At 38.9% G+C, this 23,512-nt stretch overlaps 2 protein-coding genes across 5 annotated transcripts; both read left to right on the plus strand.

Moving 5' to 3' along the window:
* Positions 1–625: 625 nt before the first annotated feature.
* Positions 626–14,833, plus strand: si:ch73-40a2.1 (ephrin type-A receptor 4-B). 4 transcript variants are annotated; one of them, XM_081725418.1, is made up of 16 exons: positions 626–997; positions 1,686–1,747; positions 1,841–2,453; positions 6,913–7,068; positions 7,270–7,596; positions 7,850–7,997; positions 8,288–8,382; positions 8,601–8,705; positions 9,519–9,599; positions 11,112–11,204; positions 11,600–11,721; positions 11,900–12,009; positions 12,192–12,351; positions 12,474–12,607; positions 12,905–13,130; positions 14,730–14,833. In XM_081725418.1, the coding sequence occupies exons 1-16, from the start codon at positions 913–915 to the stop codon at positions 14,760–14,762; spliced, it is 2,550 nt and encodes an 849-aa protein (XP_081581544.1). In that variant the 5' UTR covers positions 626–912; the 3' UTR covers positions 14,763–14,833. The 4 variants fall into 4 exon arrangements, with proteins under 4 accessions (XP_081581544.1, XP_026873013.3, XP_026873014.3 ...); XM_027017212.3 differs by lacking the exon at positions 14,730–14,833 and having other exon boundaries at positions 633–997; positions 12,905–13,230; XM_027017213.3 differs by lacking the exon at positions 14,730–14,833 and having other exon boundaries at positions 634–997; positions 8,330–8,382; positions 12,905–13,230.
* Positions 14,834–14,872: 39 nt separating this feature from the next.
* rab1ba (zRAB1B, member RAS oncogene family a) lies at positions 14,873–23,266 on the plus strand. The gene is made up of 6 exons (XM_035519692.2): positions 14,873–15,156; positions 16,572–16,644; positions 17,527–17,622; positions 18,336–18,431; positions 19,514–19,645; positions 20,022–23,266. Exons 1-6 carry the CDS (start codon positions 15,143–15,145, stop codon positions 20,214–20,216), a joined length of 606 nt encoding a protein of 201 aa, XP_035375585.1. The 5' UTR covers positions 14,873–15,142; the 3' UTR covers positions 20,217–23,266.
* Positions 23,267–23,512: the final 246 nt, after the last annotated feature.

Raw genomic sequence — 23,512 nt, forward strand, 5'->3', positions numbered from 1 at the left:
AACCTGAGGCAATGAACCTGAATGACTTTTAGCTTGTTAGCTGCTGGTTAGTCTGAAACTCTGATGATCATTTCCGAAGCAATAACTCCAGCCAGAATATTTAAGTTTCATGCATACATTCACACCTTTACATTCGAAGGATCTACGTGGATTTACTCGTTCAAATGAGTAGATTCATACGAAGTGGATTACACAAACAGCTCAGCAATTTTAAGGGAGATGAAAAGAGGTGAAAAGTTAAGGGAAGTTCAAGCTGTACAAGGGGCAGTGGATAGATTATCACTATTCATGACGCTGACGCGAAAATTTACCAAAGTCACATTCTGTATACTAAATACTATTTTGGCATATTTTTGCCACTTTTGGTACGTATGGACTACCATACAATATCTCGTTTCAAATATATCCAAATATTTCTCACTTTCCTTGTTGTAGACTTGGATAACGGTTTGTTTTCTGTTGTACAATTTAAAGCCAACAAAACAAGCAAATAAAACATGGTAAAAGTCAGATAATGGGTCTTTTCTTATTTAAAAACGAATTTCGTACCAATATCTTAAAGTTAATGCTCAAATTAACTCTCGAAGAATTCATCAACATGATTACATTTATTTCATCGCTTTTATTTTTCTGTGATGATTTGCACCTATACCTGTCACTAAAAATCTCATACGGTAGCGTCCCAAATTAAGATGAAATACGCTATATAGCACGTCAGAGGGTGCGCCTTTCGCTTCAGTCCTTAAGATGTAACTTGAGGTGCATTTACTGAAACCATGAAAAGGTTACCAAGGCGCATGAGTTGTAGGACAATATAACGAGTTTTTTTTCCTCTTCCAACTATCATACGACAGTATATTGCACGCGAAACTATCTAGAGTGTTTTTATATAACACAGCGATCCTTGTGGATATGGGTATTGTCTTTTATTTACTCTCACTTTCCCTTTTTTCCATGACATTTTTTGGTAGTACTGCACAGTTGAACCCTGTGGAAGGTAGGAAATGTAATAACCTAATAGGTTATCTTTTTATCGTAGAACTTATAGTTTTTTTTTTGTTCTGTTGATAATCTGTAATGTTTTTAACTGTTAAAGAAGCATTTGCCAAGACTGACGCGTATAATGTTTATAAAATGATTCTACACTGTAAGTCAATGTAAATATTATTTCCTTTATTGTTTAAAGGGCTGCAAAGTGAAGTTATATAGTGTTTAACTGCAGTAAAGTTATCTTGTGTTTAGTGATTCAGAACTATTAATGTAATCACTTGTAATTAGTTAATAGTATGTTTTGCTCATCCTGGTTTGTGAATTCAAATGATGTCATCACTGCATCTGAAATCGGACGAATTTACACTTCGGAGTTTAATTTTCCAGAGTTTATTATTCTTAAGTCTTGATTTTGTCTGTCAGGGGCTCATATAGACCGAGATTAGAGAACATGAAAATAAGCGAAATATATTACAGAATTTAATGTACTTCGCCAAATTTGACAGCAATACATGAAGGCATGAAACAAGACTTATATTAAACTTCGTGATTCGAAGGGTTCACAACTCAGCTTTTGTTTACTAGTCACATATTTATAGGATATTAATTTTCGTCATTATCTAGTTGTGAAAGTTTTCACAAGCGCAAATGGACTGATATAGTAGGTTTATAATCGTTTTAAACATTTGTTTTAGAGGAAATATTAAATTCGATGTCACAGGAAGGTTTGCAATGGAAATCTGAACCAGAAAAATCTGTAAGTAACTGCAATTTCCCTTACTACAAATAGTATTTAGATGATCAGGCACACATATGTTAACATATATGTTTTACAAAACATTCCTTTCAGTGGCAAGAAATAAAGATGAAACTGGGACAGGACTTTTCACACTCTGTATACCAAGGCTGTAATGTTCATTTTAAAAACAAGTTGAAAACATTGTGGACTACATGGGTTCCAAGGAAGGATGCCCATGAGCTCTTGCTGGACTTGCACATTGCTCAAGATGACCAAACACCTGTTACTGTTGAGTTACTAGAGTCTGACAAACCTGTCAAGAGTCCTTCCTTGCGGCAAGGGGGTCTTGAAGTTGTGGCTCCAAGTGCATTTCCTGACCGAGCTACCCCTGTGGTGGTGGCTGAACATTTGTATCATGCTCATGGACTTCATTTGGGGAAGATCTCAAAAAAAGGCTTCCATTTGGGGTTCTCCTACAGTGGATCATGCATGTTAATTTCATCTGTGCGCATATTCTATGTGAAATGCCCAGGGTATATAAGGAACCAAACCAGCTTTGAAGAAGCTTCGGCAGGATCAGGTTGGAACCATGGCCACTGCGTGGATGGTGCTGAAGAAGTTTCTGGCCCAAAAATGGAGTGTCAGTCCAATGGAGAGTGGGGTGCTTTGATTGGGTCCTGTGCCTGTAAGCCTGGTTTTCAGGCAGATGGTGACATTTGTCAAGGTCAGGTAAAACTTTCAGGTTGACTTTACAACTTATCAAGTACAGCTATGGAGAAGATCTGCTTTTTCAATCATGCTTTGCTTTCAGATTTCACAATCACATATTAACATAAGTGTGGTGACTTGTCTTGCTTATATACTAGAGATCTAGAGATTCTTGCTTAGATATTAACAAGTTATTATCTTAACATAGATATTAATATGTTATAGGGTACATCACTATGTACTAATATAGTTATAACTATATTAATCCATTTATAGCTATGGACCTTTTTCAATAACTTCAGCTTCCAGTAAAGACTTACAGTAAATATGCAAAGCCAGGAAGACATAAATTACATCAGTGTTGGCTTTAGTAGTGACCCCTATAATGATTACAAAAGAAATCAAAAAAGCTTGGCGTAGATGGGTGTAATCCAGTTCTCATAGTTATTTCTGCATTCAGAATGACAACTGAATACATTCAATAATTTTCTCATGAGTAAGGTTGACCCATGGTGTTCCAATAATTGTTTTCCAAAATATTGTATTACATTTAGCTTTGTGCACAGAGTATTATCAATTTCTCTGGCTTTGCACTATTATGCCATCCATAATGGCCTGTGTAACACACACTGCACATCTTGTTGCCAGGCCACAAAAACAGGCTTGTAGAGCAACATCAAAGCTTCAGTGCAAAAAGACATTTCATACAGAAAAACAACCATTTAATTTTTCTGACATTTAGGTAGTTGACCAAATAAGATATAATGTACATAATGTGTGTGTGTGTGTGTGTGTGTGTGTGTGTGTGTGTGTGTGTGTGTGTGTGTGTATATATATATATATATATATATATATATATATATATATATATGTGTGTGTATGTATATATATGTGTGTGTGTGTGTGTGTGTCATATCCAGTGTGATTACTGCTTTTCCTGATGAAGGTCATAGAAGCTAGGGTTAGGGATAGGATGAGAAGATTAGCCAAGACTTTTCTATTCCTTGTGACAGATTTTAGCTCCTCCTGTGGTTCAACCAGACACCCCCCCAGCCATATGAGATATAGTCCCTCCAGCGAGTTCTGGGTTTGCCTCTGGGCCTGCTTCCAGAAGGATGTGCCTAGAACAGCTTGTAAGATGCCCAAACCACCTTAATTGATTGCTATGAATCTTGATGAGCAGTGACTCTACTCTGCGGCTTTCCTTGATTGTAAAGCCCTGCACCCTATTACTGAATGAGAGTCCAGAAACCCTGTGGAGAAACCTTGTTTGTGCCCCTTGTACTAATTAAATTATTCTTTTGATCACAAACCATATCTCAACACATGACCATAACTTGGGACACAGATTGACCAGTACACAGGCAACCTCATCCTAGCACTAAGATCCTGTTTCCCCAGTATAGACAAATTCAGAGGTGGCAACACTTCTGCTCCTAACCCAATCTGTTTGTCAGTCTCACACTCCCTTTTCCCGTCACTCGTGAACAATATCATGAGATACTTAATCTCCTCCCCAAAATGAAAATTTTCTTATCTTATCTGAAGAGAGCATTTCAATATTCTTCAGGAGAGTACCATAACCTCAGACTTGGAGGTGCTGAGATTCATCCCAGCCCCTTCAGATTTGACCATGATGCATTCAAATGAGTGCTGAAGGAACAAAACCTCATATGATAACATGATCTGCAAATAACGGGGATGCCACCTCTAGCCCTCCATACTGGACACCACACCAGCCTTAAAAACCACAAAAAAAGAATGGAGACAAGATACACCCTTTTCGGAGCATGACACCCACAGTGAAAGACTCCAACTTATTGCCAAAAATGCAGACATGGCTCTTACTGCATTCATACAGAGACTGGACCATCCAAAGCAGTACCCCATATACTCCATAATCCTGCACCACCTACCACATCTTATGCTGAGGTACATGGTCATTTGCCTTTTTTACAAAGAACATGTAGACTGGGTTGGCATACTCACATGATCCATCATAAAGCTGTGATCTGGAAAAGAAGTACTCCACTGTTCTATGGAGTGGTTGGAAAGCTAATTCTTCCTCATGCATTCTAGGTTCAACTATCAGGCAGATTCTCCTCTCTGGCATAAACATTTCCTAGGAGACTGAGGAGAGGCATGTTTCCCCTATAACTGGACCACATGCTATGTGGTCCATTTTTTAAATATAGCGACCACTGCTTCAAAATAACAGTTCTAAGACTTTGTGCAACTTTGAATACCCCAACCCTAACCCTGTCCATGGTCTATCCACCTCTCAACAATGCCACCAGTAGAGGTCAGCACTTCCCCACTCCTGCAGCCAGCATGGGTGATATCACATCTTCTTCTTTTGAAGCATCAAAACATTTACTTGGACTTTTTGGGAGCCACCCAAAGGTCTTTATCCATGGCCTCTCCAAAGCTCTTCCAAGCTCTCACTTCAACAATTTCAGCCCTTCTGGCCCATCACTACCTCTTGAATCTCCATGTGAGCAGTACTTGGAAAGCCTCCATCTTTAGCGTGATGGCTTCCTTCCCTACAACATGTTCTAGGACAGGATAAGATAAAGATATGAAAAGATATCCTAGCAAGTGAAAACATCTTAAATTTAGTGTAAATATCTAAACTCTCATTTTGAGACATTTTGAGATTGTTGTAAAAGTATTGTAAGGTGACTGAACTTAATAATAATTATATAATAAAAATAATAATTTTGTTTTAAGTATTTATCTTGAAAGTGACAATAGTGAGATAATTCTACTTAATAAACCTATTTAAAACAAGTAACAATATCTAGAAATAAGTTAAAACAATTTTCTCACAACAATCTCAAAATGAGAAATATTAGATAATTAGATTTAAGATGTTTTCACATGCTAAGATATCTTTTTTTTTTTTTTGCAGTGCAAAACCCCTTTTGTCAAATCCAGTTCACCATCAAATGATGATCATCTTCCCTTCTCCTAAATGTCTGAAACATATGGTCTCAAGTCACATGACATGATTAGCAAATTGTTAATTGACCTTCAGCTCATGTTGCTATGGTATCATGTACCCTTATGAGCTTCCTTGTGTTTGTCTGTTATAACATACCATGACTTGCACAGAGGTCTAATGACATTTGCTCCCTCGGGTTCAGACCAGGCAGGCCATTCCAAACAATCACTTCCCTCCAGGAGTCTCTGTCATTCCTAACATGAGTACTGAAGTCATAGACTCATCGACTCTTTGAGGCAATCTTCCTCTCCACTGTGATGAACTCCAACTGCACGGCCCTCGCCCTGGGACTTGTGGGAACTTTGGGGTAGAAGAGACACTATCCTTGTTTGAAAGATTTGTTATCATAGTTCCTAGTGTGTGTGGTTGTAAGGCTGATTAAGATGACTATATCTAATCCATACCTTTTCACTGCCAAAGAAGTGATGTTCCAATTAAAACCACCTCAAAAACAAAATGGGAAGCACTCCTTGGTGGCTTTTCACCACTGATATGCTTTTCAGCAATTTACGTTGTATGGCTCTGTTATAGTGATGTCTGTCTGTCTGTCTGTCTGTCTGTCTGTCTGTCTGTCTCTCTCGCTCGCTTGCTCGCTCTCTCTCTTTCTGTGGCTCCAGCAACCTACTGAAAGAGAAGCTGGCATATAAGTAGGCTGCTGTTATCCACACACAGGTGCAACCAACTCACTGGTTCACAAAGGCTGCCTCTTAGCCCACAGATGACACTCAGTCACACCCACACTGTCACGTTCACATTTTAATATATTTCTAGCCAAATATAGCAGTTCATTTAACTATTCACATTCATTTTTTGGTTGACCACTCGTGGGGAAAGTAATAATGGTGTGGACTCCAAACTCTTTAGAGATAGTTTTGTAATCTTTGACATCCTGATGAGCAGCAACTCATCTTCTGAGGTCCTTAGAAATCTCCTTTGTTCATGCCATTATACACTTATAGAAACACGTGTTGTGAAAATTAGGGATAGATCCCTGTTCTTTAAATAAAACAGGGTGGCCAGTCACACCTGATTATCATTCTATTGATTGACAACAGCTGACTCAAATTTCATCTTCAAATAATCTGCTAAGGCTAAAAGTTCACATACTTTTGCCATTCACAGACATGTAATAATGGATCATTTTCCCATGAGTCTAATAATTTTGTCTCATTTCTTTGATTTGGTTATATTTACAAGTCCTACTTTTAGGACTTGTGTGACAATCTGACAAACCACACCATTGTGTATGTGTATATATATATATATATATACATACACACACACACACACACGCACATTAGACAGGGTCCCAGACCCAGAGTAAACCTAAATCTAGACTAACAAAATATTTTAAATTTAATGTAGGTTTAATCTGGAAACCAGTTTTAGGTGCTTAGGCCTATGGATTTAGTTGTTGCCATAAGAGTGACAGAAGCTTAACTTTTCACCAATTTGACTTTTTTCTGCACAGCTTGTAAGCCAGGCACCTACAAACCCTTCAAGGCCAGCGGACAGTGCCAGCTTTGCCCATCCAATAGCAAAACATTATCAGAAGGTGCGCCGAAATGTGACTGTAATGATGGATATTCACGTCTACAGGATGACCCATGGCAGTTAGGCTGTACAAGTATGTAATATACTTTGTGACATGTGAGATAAATTAAGAGACACATTCAGTTTCTGTTTTCACTGTCTGCATCATTTATATAAAATATGGTTATTCGTTTGCATTTCTGCATTAAAGCCTATGTAAATTATAGCATAGATGTTGCTATCAACATCATGCATATAATAATATGTTGCTTCCACATCTGTCCTTCATCCTCAGAACCCCCATCAGCACCAGTCAACTTAAGCATCCATCACTTGAGCAGCACAGCCCTGATACTGACCTGGGATGCCCCTGCAGATCTGGGGGGAAGAGAAGAAGTGCTGTATGATGTAAAGTGTCATCAGAAAACAGGAGAGCCCCATGCTCAATGGGTTTCATGTGCTGATACCACACATATCACTCCAGCATGCACACGACTGACTGAGACCATGGCTAACATTACTGGACTGCATCCATATGTGAATTACCACATCTCTGTCAGAGCACACAACAGCATATCTGCTATACTGCGCACTTCTGACTCTGTGCAGTCCATTACTGTGTGTGAGTGATGATTCACAGCTCTGCTCAAATAAGGACATGTTAAAAATTTCTCACCAGTTTAGTCACAACTTTAACTTTCAAATCAGGCCAAGTGATGCCTGATGGAAATAAAGCTTTGTTTGTTGACCTTACATTAAAATCTAAAGCAAAACTATTTTGTAAAAGTTTATGTTATGGAATCATGAATACATTTCAAAGTATCTGTAAGGGCAGCATCAGGCGGTATTTCTGAAATGTACTTGTGCACTGATAGGGAAGACTGCTATCTCCCCTACACCAATGGCTCCTGTCCGGCAATTTACACCTCCAGTGATTGTAGGTGTGTTGTGTGGAATACTGATGCTCCTGGCTCTGACAACAGCTGGCTTCTACTTTCTATGCCACCACTATAGTCCACTCCGGTAAACAAACAAACAAAAGCAACAGAACAGCAACAATAATACTTATTCATAATAATTAATACAAAGTATATCAGTGATCCAATCATCATGACAGTGTCTGAACATACTGCAGAATATTATAGAACAATAATTGAAATTATTGCAGTTTTATCCCACTATTAGAAAAGACATTACTACTGTGCTAGAAAAGACATTAAATTGAGAAAAGACTAATTTACATACACCATAAGCAATTACTATGAAGCTCAAGTTGTATTCACTTATTAAACTGTAACTCCTTGCATAAGTAGAGACCATGATATGGAGCTCATGCCTCTGTCAAATCTTGGCAGAAGATACCGCAGTGCTGAGGAGCAAGAGGCCGTTCCTCTGCCACAAACAACAAGTAAGGATTCCATCTCATTACACAACACACAGAAACTACCACAAACAGTTTGATAACTGTGGCACACTGTAGCACATCAGCACATTAAGGAGCCCATGGCTCTCGGTTGGTTGGGGGGACTTCTGTAAGGACCAGTAGTTGAGTAGGTTTTTCAGTATGATCAGTAGCAAAGACCCAGAGCAATCACCCCTCTTCTCTCCACCTTGCTCCCTTTCTAGGTTCACCTCATGTGTTGGACAGTGTGAGCAACAGTCTGCTGCATGGAATCAGAGATGTGCTGGTAGATTGCAGCAGATTAACACTGGGCAAGGAGATCGGGAAAGGTACACTAAAGAAAGATTTTCCCAACCCCACCCATCCCCCATATCCCTGACACCATCCCCACCTCACCCTTACAGGCCAAAACACTTACCACACCCTTAGGTGCCTCAGAACTGTTCCTACCGCATATGCTCATATGTTTCAACCGTCAAACTGTAAAACATGCCAAGGCCTCATTATGTAAATATATTTAACTGATAGAATAGCCTACAATAGTCGACTGCTATAGTCAGACTGAACGTTGGTAAACTAAAATGTAATGCCCAGTGCTGGACAATATGTCTGATCAGTTTGATCAGCTCAAATTGATTTCAGATGTTACTATTAGCATTATTAATTTCAAAATGTAATTTCTGAAAAGTGATTGAATGTCTGTTATGCTTTCTGTCTAGTAATAGATGTGTTGCTAAAATGATTGACATGCCTTTCAGCCAATGACAACTCTTTAGGCACAAATTCATCCATTACACAAAAAACAAACAAACAAGCAAACATAAAACTGAAGAACTGAAATAACACTAAGACGATTTATCATGTTTCAGTATTAAATAAGCTCATCATTCTGAATGATGTCACACTCTTTCCAAAAATAATGGCTAATACTTTTTTGACCCAAGAAGGGTGGGTTTCCTCTTGAGTCTTGGTCCTCCTAAAGCTGCTTTGTAAAAATGCATGTTGTAAAAAGCACCATATAAATGAATTTGAATCTGCTCTTGAACATTACAAATCTAGTATGATTGCAATACTTATTACCTTTATGAAGTGCCCAGGACATCTTTGCCTGTGTGAATCTTTTTGATCTTTTGTTCCCTTAGGAGAATTTGGGGCAGTCTATGAAGGTATATTTTCCCCTCAAGAGGGTGAGAACATAAAAGTGGCAGTGAAGACCATGAAAGGTGAGTAGCATGTGGAAGAAAATCCAGCTTCTAACATTATAAGCTACAATCATTGTCATATTTCTCAAATTTTAGTTTTATTAATAACTCCTTAATTGTCAAAACATAGTAATAAAGTGAGAAACCTAATACAATGGGAACTCTAGTTCAGGTATTTAAATCTCTCCTTAACTTGACTCATGGCTGAGTCAAGACTTGTCAAGACAGGCTGTGCTCATTTTGTAGTGCTGACCTTAGCCAGAATTCACTATCTAAGAAACCCGATTAATGACATTCACTTTGACTGATTTAAAAATATAATGTATTACGTTGTATTTGGTATTATATAATGCTAATGCAAAAGTTTAGTTTTCAAATCCAACCATCTTTGTATGCGCTTACCACACTCATTATTAGAACCATTTATTTATTGCCAACCATAATTTCTATTAGTCAAAGACACTCTGGTGTGCTTATGACCACAGGATGCTCATTTTTGATGGCAGATCATTCTGAACCCTGCTGAAAAACTGACATGTGTAAAAACACAGGTGTGCCTGATAAACTCACACCAGGTCATGATATTATATATATATCAAATAATTGGGGCAAATTGTTAACCTCCATTTTTTTTTTTTTTTTTTTTACAATTTTCAATTAAAGTACACTTTGTGTACCTTATGGTGACCATACAGCCTCTTTACCCTGGACATGTCCACTTTTTTGGGCGTGTGATTATAGGTGTTTTACAGAAGCGTATGACCACAGAGGATTTTTTAGGTTTAACTTCTATATGATCTTTTGTATGCCACCTTAACAAGACCTAAAAATGTCCAAACACAGAACTGACAGTAATGCTCTTAGTGTTGGGCTCGTTTTTCTATTTTGTCCGAGTACATCGTACATGCAACAAAATGACATGACATTAATCAGTTTCTTTATGCTCACACCCTACCAGCTACAGTGTAAGTTTAATAAAACATTGATAGGTGTGACATTCCCAGAGTTTGTGTGGAAATCTGTATTAGACTATGCCTGCACATCTGACCTGTTAAAATGGTATTTAATGGTATCTAAAACATTTCATATCTAAAATATCTAAAATGGTATTTTCATATCTTTAATATTTGTATAACTGGGTACATTAGAACTACTGAAAAGTGTCTAGTGAAGTAATGGATTTTTATGGGAACTGATTGTTATTTAATCTGTGACCTTGAAAATAATTTTTTTTTCATTATACATTAAAATATTTTAATTTTATTTGTAAGAAACAACTGAATGGAAAGGATTAAGATTAGCTGGCCCTATTCAATCTCCGAAGACAATTGCTACTGGTCCTGTAAATCTGTTAAATACAACTGTAAAAAATTGGTTATGTATACAAGCCCCCTACCGTTGGTCCTCTTTTTTGAAAATCAAAAAATGGTCACCCTAGTATACTTAATAAAGTGGACAGCGAGCGTAGGTGCAAAGAGTTTGTTTGTAATATAGTGCGTGGCAAGTAAATATCGTTTATAAATGTCATTGCAGTTGGGATTTACAGTGAGGATGATCTGCAGTCATTTCTTAAGGAAGCTGAGATCATGCAGCACTTTGACCATGATAACGTGGTGAAACTTCTAGGTAATGCATGGCGTCTTTAAACATCTGATTCCGAACAATCCCATATTTAATATTCAAAAAGGTAATCAACAAATAATTGTAAATGTTGCCTCAGATATTCTTGCCAGTGATGTTTATGTTTTGTTATGCAATTTTTAGCACATAAAAACTGGTTGTGTATATTTGTGCCTATCTGATATTGGAGATTACATGTTAATGGTGTGCAGTTTATACTCTCCTTTAATCTTGCCTGATCTGTTGAAGTTTGCTGTTGTGTTGAGAATGCTTGCATAATAACATAATAAACAACACTGCTCTGATTCACTCGACTTAATTCCATAGTGAAATTGTTCTGAACAACTGGTGTTCTGATTAAAAGTATAAGTGGGTTTTTACCTCTCATATTTGTCCACCAGGTGTCACTCTTGAGAGGCAGCAGGATTCATCTATCCCTGTCCCACTTGTCATCCTACCATTCCTGAAACATGGAGACCTGCGGCGATTTCTTATAGCTACCCGCTATGGTGACATTCCTATGGTGATCATCATATACATTCCCACACGCACAGATGCACACATGTGCACACAACCAAACCCACTCACACATGTAACAGAGCGGACATTTGCGTACAGACACAAACAGCATGCATTCTTGAGCCACATTTATTTTTTCGCCACCAGATAAGCTGTGTAACTGACTTTGTGCTTGATTTCAGTTCGTACCTCATCAGAGCCTTCTGCGCTTCATGGTTGACATTGCCACGGGCATGGAATATCTCAGCTCCAAGGGCTTTCTGCACAGAGACTTGGCAGCACGAAACTGCATGTGAGGCCATGGTGGGGGGTCTGTAGCACTACACCAAACTAGGACATTTTGTGTTACACTAAACTAGGACAATTTGTGTTTTTTTATTCTTTGATAATTATTCCTTTCTCACTTACTGACAACCACCTACGCATGCACACACATGCACACACACACACACACACACACACACACACACACAGGTTGGGTGATGATCTTCGTGTGCGTGTGGCTGACTTTGGCCTGTCAAAGCAAATCCTCTGCAGTGATTACTACAGGCAGAGGGTGGCTATCCGAATGCCAATCAAGTGGATGGCCATAGAGAGCCTCTCTGAATCGGTCTACACCACCAAGAGTGATGTGGTGAGACACACTGCAGCCAGACACTAGTCTTAAAGTTAACCTTTAAATGCAATCAAGGAATGTTATTTGGCTCTTGTTTTGGAAGAGTTTAGAACCGACTCCTTTAACTGTCTCTGTGCCAGTGGTCCTTTGGGGTGACCATGTGGGAGATCATGTCCAGGGGAAAGACTCCCTACCCTGGCATACCCAACCATGAGCTCTTGGAGCTGCTGGAGGGAGGGCATCGCATCAAGCAGGGTGACTGTGACAATAAACTGTGAGTGCATTGTTATACTTACTGACCAAGATGTCGGCAGGGCTGGGTGACACCTTAAAATGCGAATGCTTGTAGTGACACATGTAAAAAATTCAAAGGCTTCCTCCCACCAGCCATGTGATACAAAAGGTACTGAGGATGCTTAACATACTGAGGAAATTAAATTAAATTAAATTCAGTGAATTCATTATTTGTTGACATGAAACTTCTTAATGAGTACAAATTGATGTGACTAAGTGGTGACAAGTCTATGAAACCTCTGTTCTTTTCTCTTCTCCTCCCCCCTCGGCTTCTCAGCTACGAGGTGATGCTTAGCTGCTGGCACAAGGACCCCTCTCAGAGGCCCTGTTTTGCACAGCTGGGCTGCGTGCTCAAAGCTCTTCTATCTGAGCTTCCGCCCCTGGAGGCAAGTATGGAGGCACACTACATCAACCAGGGCTTGGAGCTGGCCAATGGCAGCCAGAGCAGTGCTGCAGGCCCTGTCCCTGATGGAACTGTGGGGAACCTTTACCTGCCTGCCCCGGTGAGCGGGACATACATGGAAGGATATCTGCTCTGCAATAACAGTGAGACTTAGACTGGAAGAATGGAAGAGGAAGGAAGCACTATATATATATATATATATATATATATATATATATATATATATATATATATATATATATATATATATATATATATATATATAAGCACTATATATATATATTGTGTGTGTGTGTGGTGTGTGTGTCATATGTTTTATAATACTGATTATTTTCAAGTAGCCTAACCTTCAAATAACCAGGAACATAAAGAACATAAAAGACTAAAAGTCATTCACCAAAAATAAAATAGAAGATATAGCTAAATTCCTTGTTTGTCCATTTATGTAACTGACATAATCAATATAGATAAAGTGACAACTAGTCCTGCATTACACTCGTTATATTATATTTTGTGCCTACAGTATTTACATTTTCTCTCCACATCACTAGACTTGCCCCTTGACTATTTGGGCCATGGCCCACTCATTTATCATAAAGCTTGATTTCTTTTCCTCTGGTCAAACATAATGTTAACTTCTTTTAACACAGTTCAGGGGGTTCAAACAAAGCAGGTTCCTCTTAAATCAGTGGCAAGCAGCCAACAATATTCCACAGAAACGGTCTGAGAGATTTAACTCCTTTAAAATCCCTCTGAAGAGCTCGGAGGTCTTGGAATAGCCAATGCTAAAACAACTATGCCCCTTATACCATCATGATCATGTTTTCTCACAAAGCTTAGAAAAATACATGGGAAACCATCTTTGTCAAATCAGGAGGAAGAGTGCTGACCTTCATTTGGTCCACCTGCTTTACCAAAATCACTCTGTGCAGCCCACCTTTTATACTGTGAACTTATGGCTCCATGTCATAACACTAACAACCTGTCCAAATGTAAGGTTTTATCCCTACTATATATCCACATATATAAGTCCCTACTATCCTCATATGACCTGATTGTAAGCCTATATGCTCTCCAATTCCGTGAAGCCTCACATTGTTCATGTATACCAATCCTCTGGCCAGGTCTGTGACATATAGACTACTGATTTCAGAGGGTAGACTTTTCCCACAAACACTGCTGCTGATTCCTTCTAACACAATTTATGACACAGTGGATTGCTGATGTGAAGAAACAATTTAATAACAAGGCAAAAATAATTGACATATATACATGTTAATATTTTATAGGCATTGTTTGCTCGAAAGCATGATCTGGCTATTGCTACTGAACAGAAATTTACACTGGCACCTGCAATTTTATTATACGATAAGCAACTGGTATTATTATATAATATAACAGAGCAACTGGTTCCCAATTTTCTCATAATGACAGGTGTACATTAAAGGCAGCTCATGGGTGTCCTAAGAAGGTCAAGTCTCTTGCATCAACCAACACTGCAACTGTAGGCTATTATGTATTGCCCTTTTTAATGCTTAAATTAATATATTTTTTATACGTATAACTACATTTCCATACATATAACTGCACCCCTAGTGACTAATAAATCATACAATCACAACCAAAGTAGGGAAATAGGCTAAGTCTACCTTTGTTTTAATTAGCACTGAATTAATCATACATTTTCGATTAAATTTAGGCTACAGAGCTGCAGACTGAAAAAAAAATCTAAAGGCAAGAAACTTTCCTCTTTTTTCCTAACGAGGCCTTTGAAATCGGCCCGTAACGCCACGTCATCTGATGTCACTGCCGCACCTGCGCAGCCATCTTGTACTTTGCGCGAAGGCAGAAAGGAAGGAAGGAAGAAAGAAAGGATCAAATAATCGTATTATTCTTCAATACAGTAATGTCCGTTAAGTAAGCGAATACAGCAAAAAAAAAGACAAGTGGAAACGGCAGAACAGCAGGGGAAGGAGCAACGCTTGCCACGGTGCCCCGGAATTCCAACCGTTCGAGTCATCTCTTTTCCACGGAGTGAAAAGAGGAAGAAACGGTGTCAAATCTCCATCTGAAAAGAAGAAAAAAAAGAGACACCCGGCCTTCGGACTCGCCATGAATCCAGAATAGTGAGTACTTTTATTTAAACCACCCAAGCGATAGAAATTCGTCGTTTTTTCTCGTTTTTAAAACCCCTAGAGCAGCAGACCTCGGCGTCGTCAGTGGACAAGAGTCGTTATTCTCCTCGTAAACGGACTTAGCTGTTAGCTGTTAGCTTAGCTAAGTTTAGCCAACCTAGCGTTACGGGCGCGGGGTGTGTACAGCGAGCTAACTGTTAAATGAATATTTGTGCTAGCTGTACTCATTTGAGGGACAGCCAGGAATGACTGGGGTCATTGGCGTTAATCGGGTATTCTGGGTTTGTGGCTGACTAGCTTTTTGTTTTTTACTTGGCTAAAGCTGTGTGTTATTTCAAACCCGCAACGGCCAGGGGTTGCTAACGTAACCCGAGTCGTCTATGAAAGTGACGACGTTGGTTTCCTACAGCACCGGATTCATGGCTCGTACCGATGGGGAGCTAGCTTAGTGTACTTAGTGTTATTTCGACTCATTAGCTAAAATAGCCTACATACAGGCTAACACGAATCCTTTAAACACAGCGTAAAACTGGCAGTCTTGGCATCTTTTTAAATTAGGGCCGCAAGTAACGAGTCTACAGCCCAAGGTTCACTTAACCTTCGCTTCTTGTTTGTACTTCACTATGGTTCAACTTAAAACGTTTGATTCTTCGCACATTTTCTACATTGCCCACTATTATGTTGATTAAGGTAAGAACCAATAGCCTGTAGTGGTAGTGAAACAATTTAACTAAGTGTAGACTTTTCACACAAGTCAAATTGTATGGCAATATGTACATAGTGACGATTGCTTCACAACAGATGTGACTCAACATTATGTTACATGTCTAATGTTAGGCTGCTACTTGGCAGAAACTTTGGTCCCTGAATTCAGAGAGCTCCAGAATAGCTCATTGCGACATTTTCATATTTGAGAGCTATCAAATACACGTGTTGTTGTTTATCAAAGGGACTGCATTGTTTTTGTCACTACCATTCTAATGTACTTTACGATTAGGGAAATGCATTTTAACAATGGCTTTGATCCATTCAGTCATGTTGACTGAAAGCTGGCGTGAAGTGATTTAATATGATCGAGAGATGCATGTTATCAGTAGAGATTCACTGCCATAGTTGCTGGTATATTGGGTCCAAAACAACAGTTGATGCTGTTCTGGTAGCAGGTTGAGCGTCTGCTTGGTACATTTGAGAGTTTTAGGTTCTCCAAGTCTCCTGAGCTTTGGTAATAGAAAGCCTAGATGCACTTGTTTTATTTTAACCCATTGAATAAATATATATTTTAAAGACACTTTAGCACCATATTTTCCTCCTGCTGTCACCTCTATTTTTCTCTTCATCTTAAATGTAAGTTGTGACATTTAGATTATATGATTTATGATTAAATTATGAGTTATGTTGCTTTTCAGTGACTACCTGTTCAAACTGCTCCTAATTGGCGACTCTGGAGTGGGGAAGTCGTGTCTTCTGTTGAGATTTGCAGTAAGTACATAAGTCTGTTGGCTCCTTTGTTTTATAAGGTACTGAAAATGTTCATGTCCATTTGTCATTTCAGAAATACATTTGCTAAATGTTAAGTACATAACACTTGGTCACCACCCAATTTATTAGAAATTGGAGTTGGTTAGAATGAATCAATTAGGAATAGCCTGACTTGTAGGTGTATCATTAGATAGTATAGCCATGTGTAATTTGTGCTAGGCCACCTCTTTAGTGCTCAGTTTGTTTACTTTGTTTCTGGCACATGACCTTAAACTGAGCAGTTACCACAGATCTGTAAAAACCCCTAAATACCTTGCCACCAACATGTCTGTGTAATTGCTATGGTGAGAATGATCCTCCCAGATTAGAGCTCTATATATATATATATATATATATATATATATATATATATATATATATATATATATATATAAAATATATTTTTTTTAAATTTATATCTTGCAAAAATATTTAAATGTATAAATGGGTTGTACTTTGTGCATGTGTTTTTCATTAAACTATTATCGCAGTAGTATTTGTTGGTGTATTGTAGCAGCCTAAAATAAAACATCTCTTCTGTATGATATTAAACCAGTTTCCAAATGTCTCCTTTTGGACTGATTTTGTGTGTCCATTTTTTGCAGTTCGTTGGAAGTGGGGAATACCCAAACTAGTTCTCTCCATTAAGATTTGATTTCACTAGTTAATATTTGTAAAAATAAAAAACAACAACAATGTGCCCTAGAAGCTGCTTAGGACTTTGTTCCTTAAGAATAACACAGGCTTAATCTTTGTCAAAAATGTAGTACTTATTCAAAGGGGAGGGCATTAAACACATGTTTTATTTATTGCTCCATACCATAATACCTGGGTATTTCCTAGGATGACACATACACAGAGAGCTACATCAGCACCATAGGGGTGGACTTCAAGATTCGTACTATCGAACTGGATGGCAAGACCATTAAGCTTCAGATTGTGAGTGATGGTCTCATTTGTTTGGTTGTACTTATTCATTTGATTTCTAATACAGCCTTACTTTTCAATAAAAAAAAAAATAAATCATAGGTGTATTTCTAGATTTCTTGGCTAATGTTTAACTTGGAGCTGTACTGAGTATTCTTAAGTTTTGTCTGCTGACCTCTGGTAACAGACTAAAACATGAAAAGCTCTTTTTTTTTTTTTTTTTTTTGGGCCATTCTTATGGTTTCTCTTATGTTGTGTTTAATTTATGCTACACAGGCTGAGGTGTGCCTGGGGTGAATGTATTTGTCGAGTTAAGCCATGTTTGCAGTAGAGAAAGCAGGACCCCCCCCACTAAAACCTGTAGTTGTGCTAGCTGCATGTGGTATGAGCCAGGGGCAAGCAGGCGAAAATGCAGGGTAGAAAATAAATGGGCATAAATGAGGGAGAGGGAGGGAGGGACAAGGTATGAGAGTTGTGTTTGTCATGAAGTCAGCTTTAGAGGTGTGTGTGTTTTAATAAAGAGTGCTGAAGTGAACTTGGACTACTTGGACAACTATAGTCATAATACAAAATCTGACAGCCCCTTTGGGTTTAAAGACAATTATTCAGTTTGTGCTGTTACTACTGTTTCTGCTTATAGTCAACAAATGTTTTCTTCTTTCTTGCTCTTGTGGTCTTGTTCTCACCCCTCCAATCTTTGTTCAATATCTCCATTTCGTTCTCAGTGGGACACCGCTGGACAGGAAAGGTTTCGCACCATCACTTCCAGTTACTACAGGGGAGCTCATGGCATCATTGTGGTCTATGATGTCACAGATCAGGTAAGGCATCTTTAAAAAATTTATTCACCTCAGTTTGATTCAGATCTAAGGTGACGTACACTGCCCTGAATTCAGATTTGGATGTTGTGAAAAATGAATGGCTGCAGTCTTGACATATGTTCGACCTGTGATTCTATAGATGTAATGCTATGCTAAGCTCCTGTAATTTACCAGTGACTGTCCGAACATCACCCTTGTTATATGTCATGTTTTTCTTACTTAAAATTATATCCTGCTTAATCTAGAATTTTGTCATGTTGGACTCATTTCAGGAAGGCTTATATTTTTAGCTAATAATTGATTTAACTTGTTAAAGACCAATCTTTGACTGTGTTGGCATGTTGTAAAAGTTAGCATGAAAAAACTATTAATACTATTATAATCATTGCATCCCAAGGTAAGCAGCAAGTGACCAGTCTCTTCATCAGTAAAGGACTCCTGGCTTACACAGATTCAAAGGGATGTGAAATTATTGTCTTGGCGAGTAAATGACTTGTTTTAATAAATTTTATTTTTGGGTCAGTTGGATGTATTGTCATAAAAATATAAATCCTATATATTCTCACCCTGGCAGGCCACCTCAAAAGTCTTAACACTTTGACATTTATTGAAATGTGGCATTGGCTGGAGAGGTCCTTTAGTTGTGCAGATTCTCAAATTTTTCTTTTGGATTTCTATCAGTGATGTCACAAGTTACGCCCACCTCTTCTTCAAAACTGTGAAGCTTTTACATAACAACTCCTTGTGTTGTGCTGTCACTACTTGCCTTTGTGTTGTGCTGATGGTGAACTTTTAAACTCTGCTCACTGTTGTGCTACTTGAATGCAAAGGTCCTTTAAGGCTGATGGAACTGGGGGGGCTGAGTACAATGCATAGTAGTTTTGTGCTGTCGTGATGGTGAAATGGATCACTTGGTCTCTTACTCCAGGTGGCATGTGCATAAATGTATTTTTTCGCAACTTGCTTGGGTATTTATGGGGTCCGCTGGTGCATAGATCAAACCCTGCAGTATAAATTCATTGCTGCAGTCTCAGCCTCCTAATTAACCCCCACCCCAACCCCCCCTTAATCTCTCTTTGCAGGAGTCTTATAACAATGTAAAACAATGGCTGCAGGAGATTGACCGCTATGCCAGCGAAAATGTCAACAAGTTGCTGGTTGGGAACAAGTGTGATCTCACCACCAAGAAAGTAGTGGACTACACAACAGCCAAGGTATGGTGCTGGGTGGTGTGCCAGTGTTTCAGGGAGGTCCTATCATCCACAGAATGCTCCAGAGGTTGGAATCTTTGGGACTGATTTTAATTAATGTGTAAAGCAAGCAAAAGATTTTGCTGGTGCCAGAAATCCAGAAATGGATGAGAGCTTGTCATGGATTGAGGCTCTTTAAAGCCTCAAGGCCTCAGTTGCTGAACATATAAATGAAAATGCTGACATGTCAAAAGCTAATTTGTCTAGAGTATTCAGATTTAATTACTCCAGTTTTCTTTTCTCAGGCCAAAAGGGTAACGAGACGTTTCAGCACTCGATAAGAGTCTTGAATTAATTTGTGCTTACATTTTTAAAAATTATTATTATTTTTTTTTTGTAGGAGTTTGCAGACTCCCTTGCTATACCCTTCCTGGAGACGAGTGCTAAGAATGCCACCAATGTGGAGCAAGCCTTCATGACCATGGCTGCTGAGATCAAGAAGCGCATGGGCCCTGGAGCCACAGCTGGAGGCGACAAGCCCAACCTGAAGATTGATAGCACTCCAGTTCGACAGTCGGGTGGTGGCTGTTGTTGAAGAGCCTCAGCCCCTTCCTGCACTTACCTGCGTGCACACACGCACATGCACACACATGCTCTGTCAGCCCTCAAACATACATCTGCATACATCTAGGAGCATAAGAACAGAAGGTGAAGACGTTCTAACATTAAGGGAGTAGCCACTGCATTTCAGAGCCAAAGCTTGTGTTTTAACTTTCTTTTGGCTTGCAAGAAGTTTAGTAGCTTCCTTCGTGACATCCCAATCCTCTCCTTGATTTTATACTCCTAGACTGGCATCCCGTCTCCCTAACCCTCCCTGCCTGTTCTTAGCCCTTAGCTTCACACGCACATGATCTCCATCTACATTCACAAACCCCAACATCCCTAACCACAAGCAGACACTCCACTGGCTTGGTCCTTAGCAAGGTACATGTCCTGTAAAAGGGACAGACGATGCATGAAAGAAAATGAATTGCATTTTGGGTGACTTACTGTTGTCTGTATGCAGAGCAATTGTCCTAAGAGAGCAGGATGGGTTACTTGAGAGACTGTCATGGTCAACTTCTTTCCCCATACGTGCACACGTGTCACTCACACTCACATTCTTAGAAGGCTCTTGTAAAGACATGGATGAGACCTTCAGCATAGTCATATATGGAAATGGAGAGCATAAATATTGGCAATATTCTATTGTTATTATTATTATTGATTTAGATTTGTTTTTTTTTCTCAGTAGGAATTTTCTAAAATGCTTGTACAGTGGCTTACTGCTGTCAGATGAAGGTGTTTGGAGGGGAGGGGACAAAATCTGTCTTTATAATAAAAGCTTTGTGATGTCTGGGGTTTGGGTTGGTTGAGTAAAGCTACTGTTCCCTCACTTACCTCATTTAGCCCCTCCCCCTTGTGTTTCCAGTCTATCCAGCAGCAGGGAAAAATCCTCATGCCCACACTGGACCAGGAAACCCAGTTTTCCTAACTTGGCACATTTGATTTCTCTTCTGTATAAAGTGGAAGCATGGTTGTCCATTGTCACTGGAGGACAATGATGAGCTTGTTGCAGACTTCCAAATATGAGTATTTTTCTGGAGCTTTTTCTTCTAGTCTTTGGCTTGTGATCTGGTGCTTCAGAGCTTCAGGTTTTCTCAACTTTTAAGTTTTCATGACCTCAACTTCAGGATATTGTGGCTTTCAGAGATGGCTTTGCAGTAGAAGCCCCATGCTGTCTTGTGTTGTCAATCTTGTTGTAGTCTTTGGCTTTCATTCTGGTTTTTAAAGATCTGACGTGTGCAATGATATCTTAGCATTTTGACAAGTTGGACTTCCACAGAATTTGTAGACTTGGTGTTCTGTTTATCCTATGTGCTGTCACATTTTGGTCCATCATGCATCACAAAAAGTGTGATTTAGAAATGTCTTTGTATTTGGACATATTGGACCAGTTAACCAGACCCAGATTAAGCCCAAGTCTAGCCTAAAAGCAATTTCCAAAGCTGTCTCCATTGGCATTGCAATTTAGTCCAAGGCTAGGCTTAATTCATGTCCAGGAAACTGGCCCATGTTTATACATATGTGGAGGGATTTGACAAAGTACTCATGTAGGTTTGTTGTAGCTCTTTGGATGTTATTCTTTTGGAAGCTGGTGTGAGAACATGTCCTATCAGGACAGGATGTTGGGACTGACTGGTCCTGGCTGAGAGACCGGATATGAACTCCCATGTCCTTTGAACAGAAAAATACAACACTGACAGTGAACTCTCACTCTTCTGCCTCATGCCTGTGAGGTAAATCTTTCAGAACCTTCCAGAAATCTTCAGTACCTTTATCCTCCAGGAATTTTTCTTGGTCTTGTTAGGACTCCAGACCAATAGACAGTCTTATCTGAATGATGCTTTTGGCATTGTTAAGGTTTTATGAGTCACTGAGGTTGACTGAATGCCCCTCCCATGTTTCATGAAGTTCAAACTGGAAAGGATATCATAACCCATTTGCCGAATGTCATTTTGACTTCAGAGCCCTCTAGCAGTTGTGCGACCTCAGATGACATCCTGCTGCTCCCTGGTGGACTGGTTTTTGTTGTAACTGTTTCAATATATAGGATGTGGATCTAGAAAAACATAGATAACGTTTGTAGAATTCACTGGTAGTGTTGACCTGTCTCAATTAAGTAGTTGCATCAATGTCTGTCGTAAGATTACTAATAAACAGCCATTTAAAACTAGTAAACACCATTTCAGCCAATGCTAACTTAACCTCAAAGAATAACTCGTTTCTTTCCTCTTTTTTTTTTTTTTTTAAACTGGAGACATTTAGTAAGAATTGTTGGCTTGGGGTTGGAGGGAGCAGTAGCTGATTGGTGGGGGCATGTCTAGTGGGTGGGAATGATTTATTAGGTTTTAGGGCTACTGTGTTTAGAAACATTCCTTATATCTTGAAAAAAGCTGTTTGAGCTTGCTTTCAAATTTAAGCCTGCAAAAGGAAATGATTGAAAACTTCTCACTTGTACACCATCACACACCAGCACATCCTGTTTTGGACATGTTCTGAATGTGCTTTCTATTTTCAGGATGCTTGCGATTCTACTGATTTTAATCTACAAATTGAACTTGTGTTGTGATGCTGTGTGTCTGATTAATTGATCCGGGGCTGGGGGCAATATTCTGGAAGGGTGGGACATGACTAGAAGCGGGGAGGGCTGCTTTTGAATGTGATGGAACCGTGCTATGCGCTTTTCTTTTTTTCTTTTTTTTTTTGCTTTGACATTTTAACTTCATCTTTCACTCTTTCATTTGCACATCTCAGTGTTGCTTTGGGTAAGTCAAGATGAGAGCATGGACGATGGTTCTAGCGAGTACCAGGCTGGTAGTACTTTCCCCTCTCCCTCTGCTTGCTGACTCTGGTGCTTTCTTTCATAGCTCAGTTTGATCATGGTTTTTTTTCCTTCTCTGTACATATTATAAATATATATATAATAAAAAAAAAAAATCAATGTCTGTCTTAAATATGGCTTTTCTGTACTTTTCTTTTTATTGCGTAGTTGACAATTTACGTAAAAATGAATGTCACTTTAATAATAAATATAGCATCCTGTGGCTTTGGTTGACTGGGTTGAAAAACAGGCTAGACTGCTATTATGCAATAATTGGTGTTTAAATGCAGCCCCACTCACACAACTTTTATCATCTCAACCATAAGTCAATAGCTTTAGCTAGCTTTTACAGACCAACAGAGCATGTTGTCCTCGAGAAGGGCAACGTTTGGTTTCTATTTTGAAGTCATTTAGATGATGACAGTGGATTGTTAGTGGGAGGCGTAGTGTTCATGACTACTGCGTGA

Source organism: Electrophorus electricus, chromosome 13, assembly GCF_041902795.1.
Source record: "Electrophorus electricus isolate QZ-2024a chromosome 13, ASM4190279v1, whole genome shotgun sequence".
In the NCBI taxonomy this organism is placed as follows: Eukaryota; Metazoa; Chordata; class Actinopteri; order Gymnotiformes; family Gymnotidae; genus Electrophorus; species Electrophorus electricus.

What these genes read in the sequence shown, in the direction of transcription:
- si:ch73-40a2.1 (XM_027017212.3), top strand. Translation starts at nt 913, where the DNA reads ATGGGTATTGTCTTTTATTTACTCTCACTTTCCCTTTTTTCCATGACA. An exon ending in ATGGCAGTTAGGCTGTACAA is followed by an intron (nt 7,069 to 7,269) that starts GTATGTAATATA and finishes CTTCATCCTCAG; the next exon opens with AACCCCCATCAGCACCAGTC. An exon ending in TCCTCTGCCACAAACAACAA is followed by an intron (nt 8,383 to 8,600) that starts GTAAGGATTCCA and finishes CTCCCTTTCTAG; the next exon opens with GTTCACCTCATGTGTTGGAC.
- rab1ba (XM_035519692.2), top strand. An exon ending in AGACCATTAAGCTTCAGATT is followed by an intron (nt 17,623 to 18,335) that starts GTGAGTGATGGT and finishes TTTCGTTCTCAG; the next exon opens with TGGGACACCGCTGGACAGGA. An exon ending in TGGACTACACAACAGCCAAG is followed by an intron (nt 19,646 to 20,021) that starts GTATGGTGCTGG and finishes TTTTTTTTGTAG; the next exon opens with GAGTTTGCAGACTCCCTTGC.